The sequence below is a fragment of the Saccopteryx leptura genome, chromosome 3 (assembly GCF_036850995.1).
Source record: "Saccopteryx leptura isolate mSacLep1 chromosome 3, mSacLep1_pri_phased_curated, whole genome shotgun sequence".
NCBI lineage: Eukaryota > Metazoa > Chordata > Mammalia > Chiroptera > Emballonuridae > Saccopteryx > Saccopteryx leptura.
In genome coordinates, this window is record NC_089505.1 from 228,379,111 (window position 1) to 228,392,307 (window position 13,197).

The 13,197-nt window shown below is 41.9% G+C and overlaps 1 protein-coding gene across 1 annotated transcript in view; it reads right to left on the minus strand.

The window, feature by feature from the left end:
• Nucleotides 1-849: 849 nt before the first annotated feature.
• KCMF1 (potassium channel modulatory factor 1) overlaps nt 850-13,197 on the minus strand; it is a 90,342-nt gene continuing 77,994 nt past the window's right edge. The window contains exons 5-7 of the mRNA XM_066377850.1: nt 10,562-10,736; nt 7,582-7,864; nt 850-1,472 (exon numbers count right to left, since the gene is read on the minus strand). Coding sequence (XP_066233947.1) covers nt 1,211-1,472; nt 7,582-7,864; nt 10,562-10,736 — 720 coding nt within the window. The 3' untranslated portion in view covers nt 850-1,210. The remainder of the gene's footprint in view (nt 1,473-7,581; nt 7,865-10,561; nt 10,737-13,197) is intronic.

Sequence of the window (13,197 nt, forward strand, 5' to 3'; positions counted from 1 at the left end):
AAAATAAAAAAATATCCCAGCCCCTCCAAACCCCAAAACAAACCCAAAAGAGCTGTACATTTTTTTTACACATAGGATTAATAATATAGGCATATAGGTGGCATGATTCAATTAAAAGGCTTTACTTTTTATGCCAGAAAACCCCCAATAAATAAAAGGTGCTGAAGTTAGCATTAAGAATTTGGTTGTAATATATGTATCAACAAAATCTGGGAAGGCAAATCCTCGAAGCTCCCCTGATACTGATGATCTGTCTCAGCAAACTATGAAACACATTCATAAATAATGCAAAATATGATTGAGAATGTGAGCTTTTTCAAAAACAAAGACAACATAATTCAGGTTAATTTTGTTGAACAGTGAATAAATGAAATTCATCTATACCTGAATAAAACATATATAACAATTGAGAAAATTTTAAACAACCACAAAAAGTAAAATCTTTAAACAAATATGAACAGGATTTGTTTGTAGGGCACACGAGCGCCCTGCAGCAGATTCCGACAGTAGCTTTACTGGTGTGTCTTCCACAGATGAAGTAAAGAGACAGGCTGAGCTCCACATGGGCAAGATAACAGAACGACAGGACAGTCACACAGGTGGAGCGACACCCGCGACAACTCCCAGATTCCACTGCAGAGCTGGCTTTATGCGTAGGAGGCACACAAAGAAAGGTGATTCAGGCAGACATTATTCAAAAGCTACTTCATCATGTAACTCTTTTGCCGTGTAACCATTGAATAATGTTTGGGAAAGCTTTGGGTTTTTAAGTTTTACTCCTTGTATTTAACTTTTTAAATAACAAGGTCATTAAAACTCATGCACGCTGCAAAAAACCTCATGCAGTAGTTAAGGTAAACCATCCAAGCAGTTTTTATTCATTAATATTCATAAATACACACAGCAGCTTCATTAGATTTCAATTTTCCTCTTCAGTTTGAATGTGGAGTATTAGGAGAGCCTTTTGCATGTCAAGGTACAGGAAGCAGAGATCACCCCTGCACTGCTACCTACATTTACCTGCTAGAAGTAAAAATTAGTTAAGTGGAAATGATTATCATATATATTTTCTCTCTTCCTTTTGAATGTACACAATGTAACAAGAGTGACAGACCTGAAATTACAATCACCAAACAAACCCAAGATAGTTGTTGTCCACTTTCATTGGCAAATACAGCACAGAGGACATTGTCTGCGAATTGGGATGTCATCAAAGAGGAGGTGGTGGAGGCTCATTTCCTTTATTACTCTCTTTTAAATTTAGGTTTTCTAAAGCAACATCTAAAGGCATAATATCTACACAGCCCATAGCACCAAAATCTGCCATCTCCCCCCGTTCATCCTCGTCTGAGGAGGAGCTCTCTTCGCGCACCAGAGTGGACAGAAGGAGCTCTTGGACGAACAGGCTGCGGTCTGCGCGCTCACTTTCCATGGACTGGCGCTCTGTTTCAGACATTTTAGGATCGTTCAACCTGTGTGAGTTAAAAAGAAAAGATCTTATTAAGCAAAAGTCAATGGGCAATGGTAAGGTTACTTTCTGCAATGTCCTACATTGTGCAAGCTTTATAGGTGGCAAAACACAGAATCCAGAGACGTATATTATTGGAACACCTTGCACTAATTCATTCCCCTAGTTGAGATGAAATCCCCACACTTGTAGCAATACTGTTACCCTGACGTGCAATCTATGCTTTAATTAGATTCAGTGAGACAAACACATTTAGACTTCTCACACTCCCTAAGGAGTAAAGAGAGACAAATACATGGTGACGGAAGATGATCTGACTTTGGGTGATGGGCACAAAATGCGATAGAGGTGTTTACCTCAAGCTTATATACTCTTATTTCATTTCCTAAATAAAATAAAAAAAATTCTAATAGATTAAATGCTTGGGGCACTAGTGATTTCCTTAACCAGGATTTCACCTGTGGGTAGTAAAAATGGAAATGTAGCAACCCTGGTTACAAAAACAAAATTTAGGGAAAAAATTCTGTGGCGACTAGAATATTCGACTGAAAAAAAAATTTTTTTTTTTTTTTTTTTTTGTATTTTTCTGAAGCTGGAAACGGGGAGAGACAGTCAGACAGACTCCCGCATGCGCCCGACCAGGATCCACCCGGCACGCCCACCAGGGGCCACGCTCTGCCCCTCCAGGGCGTCGCTCTGCCGAGACCAGAGCCACTCTAGCGCCTGGGGCAGAGGCCAAGGAGCCATCCCCAGCGCCCGGGCCATCTTTGCTCCAATGGAGCCTTGGCTGCGGGAGGGGAAGAGAGAGACAGAGAGGAAGGAGGGGGGCGGGGTGGAGAAGCAAATGGGTGCTTCTCCCATGTGCCCTGGCCGGGAATCGAACCCGGGTCCCCCGCACGCCAGGCCGACGCTCTACCGCTGAGCCAACCGGCCAGGGCCTGAAAAAAAATCTTAAATGTTCCTTTGACTTCTATATTTCCATGTAATTCTCCCTGAAACAAAGCTATATCCAGAAGCCTGAAAAGGCAAGAAAACACTTCCCCCTCTCTCTCTCTCTCTCTCACGCACACACACGTGTCTCCTACCAAGTACCTGGTTGGTAATAGCACTGACTTGAGCTTCAACGGCTCAGAATGCTTACAGATATTAAGAGTTGAATTCTTGTTACTAACCTCTTATATGACTTAAGCTAAATTCTTAGTTTCAGTACTAATTTTATTTCTCTACACTTTTAGTGGCAAAGAAATAAAGTAGCTGGAGCACTAGAGTGAGGAAAAGTAGCAGAACATGGAGAAGATGGCGACAGGAAAAAGAGGATCACCCAGCAGGCATGCAGGGCAGAAACTCCTGCCAGAGAACTTGGTGTACACGGAGCCCACAGACGCCCTGGTCCACGCTCCTCCACAGCTGGGACCTGCCCTCCACTGTCTGACCTGTGCTGACAGGCGCCAGGGCTTCCCACAGTAACATGAGGATACGTACTGGGCATTTACTATATAGGTCAGGCTCTAAGTGCTTTTTGTATGTATTATATTATCTCATTTAACTCCTATGAGTTAAGTCTCATTATTATCACATTTTATAGAAGGAGGAAACTGAAGAAGAGGTTAAGTGACTTACTCAAAATCTCACAGCTGTCAAATTCAAAACCACTGAATGATTAGATCCATGGTTCAGAAAACAAATGAAAGATCCAAATTTCAGAACTTAACCCTTTGAATAGTGAGTGTTTTTCATGCTTGCTGACCCCTGGGAGTGAGTTTCTTTTAAAAAACTCCTGGCCAGTTACAGTGTTATTAACTTAAAATGATAACCAATTTATGGAAACAAGAAGAACATACATTTGCCTTTTTTTAATGTTGCTTTACACATTTTTAAAATAAACTGATTGTACTCTGGATGGTCAGGAGGTATGAGGACGTACATGAATGTTCGTACTGCTCAAAGGGTTAAGGAAAGCAAAAGGATATGAAAGGTAATTACATAAAAAGCCATAAATCTACACTGAAGGTAAATGACTGATGATATTTATTGTTAAAAGCAAATTAATATATCATAAGAGCCTGACCAGGTGGTGGCACAGTGGATAGAGTGGCAACCTGGGATGCTGAGGACCCAGGTTCAAAACCGCAAGGTCACCAGTTTGACTGTGGGATCACAGACATGACCCCATGGTCACTGGTTTGGCTGGAGCCTTCTGGGCAAGGCACATATGAGAAGCAATCAATGAACAAATATAGTGTTATAACTACAAGTTGATGCTTCTGATCTCTCTCCCTTCCTTTCTCTCTCAATAAATAAATAATAAAAGAAAAAAGAATATTATAAGAAAGTACCTAATGGAATAGGAAAATAACCATTATGCTACATGTCCTCAATATGTCCTTAGCTCTGGAAAAGGCCTCTGGTAAAGAAAAAATCTAAAATCAAAGTCACTATAGAAAAATTAAGGATGTAAGAGGACTATACAGTAAGCAGGAAAACTAGAAACATGTAGGCTGAGGCTCCAACCCTTTGGAGAACATGTAATTCCAGTATTACTGTTTGGATTTTTAGAAAATAACTGACAAAATATTTCCTTCCTGAGAGGCAGATAAAATCTGTCCTTGAGCTAGGTTTTCCCACTGGCCAAACTTCACTTGGGATCTAGAAGTAACTGCAAAGCTTGTAAGGAGCTTCAAACTGGGGTTAGCAGCCGTGGCTGGATAGGTTGGCTGGTTAGAGTGTTCACCCTGAAAGACCAAGGTTGCTGGTTTGATCCCCTGTCAGGGCATACAGGAACAGATCAATGTTCCTGTCTCTTTCACTCTCTCTCCCTTCCTTCCTCTCTTGCTAAAATCAATAAATTAAAATTAAAAGAAAAAGAAAACTGGGGGTTAACAAAACTAGCTGGCTCCATTACCAAGACTGAAATCTGACATAGACACTTTTTAATTTTTTAAAAAATTTATTTTCATTTTTATTTTATTTATTTATTTTTCTTTCCTTTGTATTTTTCTGAAGTTGGAAACGGGGAGGCAGTCAGACAGACTCCTGCATGCGCCCGACCGGGATCCACCCGGCACGCCCACCAGGGGGCGATGCTTTGCCCATCTGGGGCATCGCTCTGTTGCAACCAGAGCCATTCTAGCGCCTGAGGCAGAGGCCACAGAGCCATCCTCTGTGCCCAGGCCAACTTTGCTCCAATGGAGCCTTGGCTGCGGGAGGGGAAGAGAGAGACAGAGAGGAAGGAGAGGGGGAGGGGTGGAGAAGCAGATGGGCACTTCTCCTGTGTGCCCTGGCCGGGAATCGAACCTGGGACTCCTGCATGCCAGGCCAATGCTCTACCACTGAGCCAACCAGCCAGGGCCAAAAATTTATTCATTTTTAGAAAGGAGACAGAAACAGAGAAAAAAGAGAAGGAAGGGGGGAGGAGCAGGAAGCATCAACTCCCATATATGCTTTGACCAGGAAAGCCCAGGGTTTCGAATCAGTGACCTCAGCGTTCCAGGTCGACGCTTTATCCACTGCACCACGACAGGTCAGACCTGACATAGACACTTGATTACTTTCTAAAAGGTCAATCATTTTGGATCTCCAAAAAAAGTGTCCTTTCCATCAGTTCTAGGGCAACAAGAACAGGAATTGCCCTGGGCCAAGGAGACCAAAGATTAGGCCTGAGCCTATCCATAAAACATAGTAGCTGCGTGACCAGAGACGAGGATTTCCCCTTGGGGACACTGCAGCCGCTCTCGAACATTCACAATGTATGTTAATATACTATTTGAAGTTCTTTTTAAATTTTTATTGATTGACTGATTTTATTAAAAGAGGAGGGGGGGAGAGAGAGACAAAGGGGGGTATGACACAGATTTGTTGTTCAGCTCATTCATGCATCCATTGGTTGACTCCTGTATGTGCCCTGACTGCAATCTTTGCGTATCGGGATGATGCTCTAACCAACAGAGCCATTTGAATTTCTGAGAAGTCCAACAGTAAATAACCTATTTTTGTTACTTAGTTTTGCCCAAACTTATTCATTATGAAGAAAACTGAACATAAGTAACTATTTACATTCCTTAGAATATATAAAGTCCCAGGGAATATTTTTTGGGAAATATTGCCTTAGGTGTAAACCAGAATCGAAGGCAAGCACTCAGAGGTTGCCTGCACCACGCCCTGCAAACTGGATGTCTAGTGCAGAGAAACTGCCACAGAGAAAAACCCCATTACCGAGCCCACTGAGCATAGGGTTAGCAACAACAAAACAACAATGAAGCAAGGGCAGGAACTTGTCTCTTCTAAAGGGCCCTGGCAAGACATTCATTCCACCTAGAGGGCAGTGAGCTCTCAGGGGATGTCCACACTGGCAGGTCTCCTTCTTGAGGGGCACCGAGGTCTGGAAAGTTTAAGGCTTGCTTTTAGTTGGCACTACAGGTAAGGTTATACAGCAGCAGGCTAGATCTAGCTGTGGCTCTGTAATTTATACAGAAGCAACGTTTTCTTCTAATAACCAGGCAGTTATTGACTTTGCAGAGATAATCCAAAGGTAAATTCCCCACTTCAAACTTCCTCTTTAGATCCGTAACAAATAATAATGGCTCTCATTAATTGGGCATTTACGCCGGATATTAGCCAGACTATACTCCTACCAGTGTTTCAATTCATCCTCAAAACAATTCTCTTTCTCATGAGGCAAAACACTCATAGGATACTGATGATAAAACTGAGATTTGGAGAAATTAAGCGACCTGCCTAAGGCCCAAATTAGTAAGTGGCAAAGCTGGGGCTCTACAAAGGGGTCTACAGACAACTTTTATTTTGCATCCACAATATGTTATTTATAACTATAAATGTGCCAGAGAGATCTGAAAGTATGAGATAAAATAAATATGCACAGAAATAATATTTTCTTCTCACACTCGTTACACTGCATTTTGGAGACAACTGATGTATTACACTAATTTTCTTCTTCACTTTACAGTTATTACTTTATATTTTTCTCTGTTCCATTAAAAGCCCAAATTAGTCCAGATTCATTCTCCATTAAACCAAAGTCTACTACTCATCACTGCTCTGTCTAAACTCCTTTATACTCTTAAAGGTCACATTAAATGCCCATGAGATTTTTAGCACAGGAATACATTCAGTTGCTAATGGTAGTTTTCAGAAGTAAGAACTCTACTCTATCCAGTAGAGTCACTTCCTGGGTGTACTGAGTATTTTTTACACTGTGCTAAACCCTTTTTATAGTCGTTACTTTTGTTGTGCACAGACCATAAGAATTTAAATATTGCTTCTTTATAAATTCTCAGGAGAAAACCAACATATTATGAAATCCTCTCTTGCACCTTTTAATATTTCACAGCAGAATGAAATTGGCAATAAAAAGAAATTAATTATGATAATAAATGTATCTAATACATCCCATATACATAATGATATGGTGTTTAAGTTTTATGGGCAATCTGGGAAAAAAAATCCTTATTAGATGACATGCTGCTAGAACAAGACCACCAGTATTCCTACTTAAGTTTAAATAAAAATTATTTTTTAATATTTTTTGGGAAATACTATGCAGTTGGTTTTTTTTTTCTGTATTTTTCTGAAGCCGGAAACGGGGAGAGACAGACTCCCGCATGCGCCCGACCGGGATCCACCTGGCACGCCCACCAGGGGGCGACGCTCTGCCCACCAGGGGGCGATGCTCTGCCCCTCCGGGGCGTCGCTCTGTTGCGACCAGAGCCACTCTAGCGCCTGGGGCAGAGGCCGAGGAGCCATCCCCAGCACCCGGGCCATCTTTGCTCCAGTGGAGCCTCGGCTGCGGGAGGGGAAGAGAGAGACAGAGAGGAAGGAGAGGGGGAGGGGTGGAGAAGCAGATGGGCGCTTCTCCTGTGTGCCCTGGCCGGGAATCGAACCCGGGACTTCTGCACGCCAGGCCGACGCTCTACCACTGAGCCAACCGGCCAGGGCCTACTATACAGTTTTGATTAGAGATCCATGGGCTTTAATGTTTTCATCAAAAGCAGAGTATTTAAGAACATACATAAGCACAAAGAGAAAAGATTATTTCATAATCCGGCATAGTGCTAATAAAACATTGCTTCTGGCATTAACATTAATAAATGAGCTACCTTGTTAAAAGAAACTGGGAATTCTGGATGGTTTGCTGACTGCTTTCCGTGTTAGCTGTGTTGGTGGCTGCTGTGGACTGTGTGATTGTAGTGGTGACACTGCTCGTGTTAGTGCGCCGGCTCGCGTTGCGTGCGGTCTCCAGCTGCTGCCGCGCTGCCTGGGCGTGCTGTCGCTCCAGCTGCAGCTGCATCTGCAGTTGTTGTAACTGAGAGGCGGAAGGGCCAGAAGAATTAAGCTGTCCTCCTGCAGAACGTCTCACTCCTGACAACTGAGATAAAAGCTCTGCCAAAGGAAACGAAGATGATAATGCCTACTTACATACTGCAGAAAACAAAATAGTACAAATCACTTTTACCCCAGGAACAATAAAATGATGGCCAACAGGCAAGTACCCACAGCAACGTGTAGTTTCAGCTTGGAGCTCAATACTTTTCTGAATACTGCCTGGAGGGAGTTGTTGTTATGTGTGGGGGGTGCACAGATGAATATTAACCAACATACAATTATTTTTGTTTTAAGCAAAACATAACAGATTATTGCTCAATGAGCTCATTTATACTCTCTTAGTATTTTCGTAGACTAAACTGGTTTATCTACTACTCCAATCAGAATATAAATTCTTACATGAGCTCCACAACAGTAGGGATCAAGTGTACTGTCTATAATCTTCCTGGTTCTTGGAGCAGTGCCTAATACAGAACAGGCATTCAAACATTTATTCAATGATTGAATGAGTTAAGATTAAATCCAAGAGACCTGGGTCGTTTCTAACTGACCTTTGCACTCTTGCCTTCTCTCTCTGGTAAGTGAGAGTGCCAGAGTGCCACCGCAGACACTTGGGAAGGCTGACGGGCTCCTGACGGCACAGCCTATTTAGCGCTCTGGGATGACCCACATGCTCTTGCTTCAATAGGTGGTGCTCATTAAGGGTGATGCGGCCACGTCCTTGTGTCTTCATCTAAGGAAGGTGCGGTCACTGCCTTCTCCCACTTGGAGGGCCTGTCTAGTGAACATGGAATTGACAAGTGCCTGGCCGACACTTCCAGGCTAGCGAAGACCCTTCAGCATTAACACTCATTAAGGTATGGTTGTATCTTTTTGTTTACTGTTGTTTTATCCCAGGGTAAGTTCTTACACCATTCTTTTACATAATTCATCATTAAACTAATTTTCACTGTCAGAAAAAAATTGAAGTAATGGAGATAATTTCTCAACTTTGAATTTTGCTCTCGGAATTATTTTTTAAATTTAAATTTTCAATTACAGTTCACATTCAATTATTATTTTGTATTAGTTCCTGGTGTATATCCGTGATTAGACAATCCTACACTTTATAAAGTGTCCCCTGATATTCCCAGTACCTACTTGGCACCATACATTGTTATTGTAATAGTACTGACTATATTCCCTATGCTGTACTTCACATCAGACTATTCTGTAACTACCACTTTGCACTTCTTAATCCCTTCATCTTTTTCACCCCCCTACTCCCCTCCCATCTGGCAACCATCAGCCCAGAAATTGCTTTTAGTTTTAGAATCTGCTATCAAAGACAGCAGATAAATACTGTACTCCCTTTGAATTAATGTATTTATTTTAATCCCCAAAACTCAGTTTATTGGGCTTACTGCATATCCAAAGCACCTCTAGAACGAAGATTTTATACATTATGTACCTCCCACTTCAACACTGTCTGAGCGAGTCTGCTCCTGGCTTCTGTCGGACTGGCACTCCTCAGTGCCGTGTCTGCTCTGCAAGGCGAGCGCAGCCTCCAGGCGCACACCCACCGCGCCGCACTCAGAACCGGGGCCTCACTGCCTGCCTGTGCTTGCTGTGTCTTTCAGTCTCAGGCTACAGTAATTTTTCAAAAAAATTAAACTTATTAAGGTAACACCGGTGAATATTATATTAATTTCAGGTGTACAACATTGTAATTTGATATTTGTGTACTCTACAGTATGCTCACCACTCAAAGTCTAGTCTCCTTTCATTACCTACAATGACTTTTGTGGAATTAGATGACAATGTCTCCTACAATGAATTTTGACATTTTGACTCTCAACCTTATATTCTCTGGCCAGCTTCCAAGTTATTTGCACATTAAACCCTGCGATTTGCTACAAACTACATGTTCAAAAAAGATCTTATTAGTAAGACTTTCCATCTATTAAAATATATATTTTTCAGTATGTCCACATCTCTCTCAAATCAAAGCAAGAAGAGAGAAATCCCTACTTTACTTTCTTAAATGAGAAGAGCTTAATTCTTTTTTTATAACAACTTTATTTATCTTTTTACAGGGACAGAGAGAGAGTCAGAGAGAGGGATAGACAGGGACAAACAGACAGAAACGGAGAGAGATGAGAAGCATCAATCATCAGTTTTTCGTTGCGACACCTTAGTTGTTCATTGATTGCTTTCTCATATGTGCCTTGACCGTGCGTGGGCCTTCAGCAGACCAAGTGACCCCTTGCTCGAGCCAGCGACCTTGGGTCCAAGCTAGTGAGCTTTTTGTCCAAGCCAGATGAGCCTGTGCTCAGGCTGGCGACCTCGGGGTCTTGAACTGGGTATTCGGCATCCCAGTCTGACTGATGCTCTATCCACTGTGCCACTGACTGGTCAGGCGAAAAGAGCTTAATTCTTTAGACTTGTCAATTAGTTTTCTTGTCCATGTATTTGTGGAGGTTGAACCATGGGATTTTGGCAGTCTTTCAACTGAAATGTTATAATTTTCTTGGGTTTCAATACAGGCCACAACAGAACCTAGAGCCATGTCTTATTATCTTATTCCTTTAAGTATATAAAGAAATGCCAGAATAATATGAACTACATTATGCTATTTTAAAAATACTCTCTACTTAAAATTTTGTGAAGGAATATAGGAGTGCAATGACAGATTAGGACCAAAAACCCCACCAAATATTTTTAAAGGAAGCTCCCTCCCCGACCATTTCCTTTATTGATGTGAAACTAACTTACCAGCTATAGGATCCATGGCTTCCCTATTGCTTGGAGAATATGAACTCTGAGAAGAAGAAAGTCCACCAGTAGAACTGCTAGTAAAGTGCATGTTTGATCTACGAGCACGAGGACCTCCTAATCCTCGGCCAGGGTGAAACATTCTACGTACATGTCGAACACCACTCGATTCATCATAACACCAAAGTTAAGAAAAGGACCCAAGAACTTGACAGACAGAAAAAAAAAAAAATTACTTGAGTCCTTGATAGATAACTGGAGATTTCCTACATTTAAGCATTTTAAATAGCACATTTAATTTAGTATACAAATGTTATAACATATCTATAAGGGCTAATTAATTTAGAACTCAAATGTTACAACATACCTATAAGGACTAGTAACTCTTAAAAAAAAACCACTCAGGCCCTGGCTGGTTGGCTCAGCGGTAGAGCGTCGGCCTGGCGTGCAGGGGACCCGGGTTTGATTCCCGGCCAGGGCACACGGGAGAAGCGCCCATTTGCTTCTCCACCCCCACCCCCTCCTTCCTCTCTGTCTCTCTCTTCCCCTCCTGCAGCCAAGGCTCCATTGGGGCTCCTTGGCCTCTGCCCCAGGCGCTAGAGTGGCTCTGGTCGCAGCAGAGCGACGCCCCGGAGGGGCAGAGCATCGCCCCCTGGTGGGCAGAGCCTCGCCCCTGGTGGGCGTGCCGGGTGGATCCCGGTCGGGCGTATGCGGGAGTCTGTCTGACTGTCTCTCCCCGTTTCCAGCTTCAGAAACAAACAAACAAACAAAAAAAAAACAAAAAAAAAACCCCACTCAAATATAAAGCAATGTGAGAGGGTACCTGTATTGTGTGTGTGTGTGTGTGTGTGTGTGTGTGTGTGTGGTGTGTTTTCAAAGGAAAAAATGTCCAGGTGGGAAGAAGTTTCCTCCTGGTTCCAGCTACAATAAACAGAATAACACTCCAGGCGAGATGAAAGGCATCACCTGGTCAGAGACCCAGATACCCATAGTGAGACATTTCCTTACCATGCTCTCAGTATTGAATTTTTTAAAATTGATTTTAGAGAGAGAGAGGAAAGAGAAAGAGAAGGGGAGGCCAGAAGCATCAACCTACAGCTGCCTCTCAAATATGTCTATGTGCCTTGACTGGGCAAGCCCGGGGCTTCGAACGAGCAACCTCAGAGCTCCAGGTCGACGCTCTATATACTGTGCCACCACAGATCAGGCTCAGTATTAAATTGCTTAAATGTTCATTTTAAAGTGACCACAATTAATAAGCATCAGTTTTTATATCTGGAGAGAGTATACTAATATATAAGCTAACTAAATCTCAATTATGGTCTGTAGTAAGATTTACAGACAGTATGAATAGTATGAATAATTTAAATTCAGAAGTTAAGAGTCCTCTAGGTTACTAGTTTTAAATTGTCTTTATGTTTTTTTTACAATACTGCTGATGCAAAGAACAAAAACAAACAAAAAAAAACAGTTCTGGTGCTTAGGAGGCTTAGAGAGAGCCCCTCTCTCCTGTCAAACAAAGCTACCACACACCTGAAATACCTGGAAACATTAGTATGGCCCCAGGATAACTGCTATGCCAACACTCTGTTTTCTATAATTTCATGGTAATACTCATTTGGAATCTAAAATGTAGCAGATGCTTTCTCTTACTGTTATACTTTAAATAGTTTAATCTCTTGTCAACCAGAGACTCTTTTGAAAAAATATCGAAGAAATGAATGATAGATGATGTGGACATTCTACTGAATAGATACCAATTTCACTAGAAGCCCTTGAACTTGCTCAAAAAATTTAGGATAACAGCTTGATTTTAAATTATATGCCTAGCTTCTCCATGGAGATGGAGTGAAGCATGGATCAAGCACAATCCTTCTGGGTTTTATTAGAGAACTGTTTAACACAAAATGCAGTGACTCAAAGGCTTAAGTATTTTTTTGGCCCATTTGAGTTTTCTAATGCTCTTAAAAAGAAATAATCACTGCTTTCTTCATTTTGCTTTCAGGGTCCCTGCACTCAGGAGAGAGAGCGAGTAGTTTCCACTATTCATTGAGTACTGGCTCAGGTCAGGCTGACATTCTAATATCTCAAGTTGGGTCCCTATTTTTACTTTCTATTGGTTTCTACTTATCTTCCTGTAACTCTAAAGGGTGATATTTCCAATTAGAAAATTAGGACTGTCAGCAAGGAATGGGAGCCGTTGGACAAGAAAACCACCAAACCAGTTTCTATTTCAAAAGAGCTAAAGTTGAGTTATAATTGCCAAGAGGCATTCAAAAGAATAAGAAGAAAGTCCAGCAGGGAAAAATGTTGTGATTAGTACTTGAATTGCTTCAAAATGCAATGAACACTGAAATCTTTAAGTGAGAAAAGAACCCTAAGTTCATCAGTAATAGTTTTAGAAAAAAAATTCATAACCTGAAACCAGAAGCACAGAGCCTACAAAATTAATTACTCTGATGGGCTAGTAAACTCTGGAAGATTACAGGGAGCACTGTTAGGGTTGTAAACAGGCTGGGGAAGGCCTGACTGTATGCTATCCGACTAGAGACCAGGCAGGAAATACTTTCTCTGAAGAAGGGGACACTGAAAAGGAAAAGAGCCCCAACTGCACACCTGCCCACCATCCCACCTAG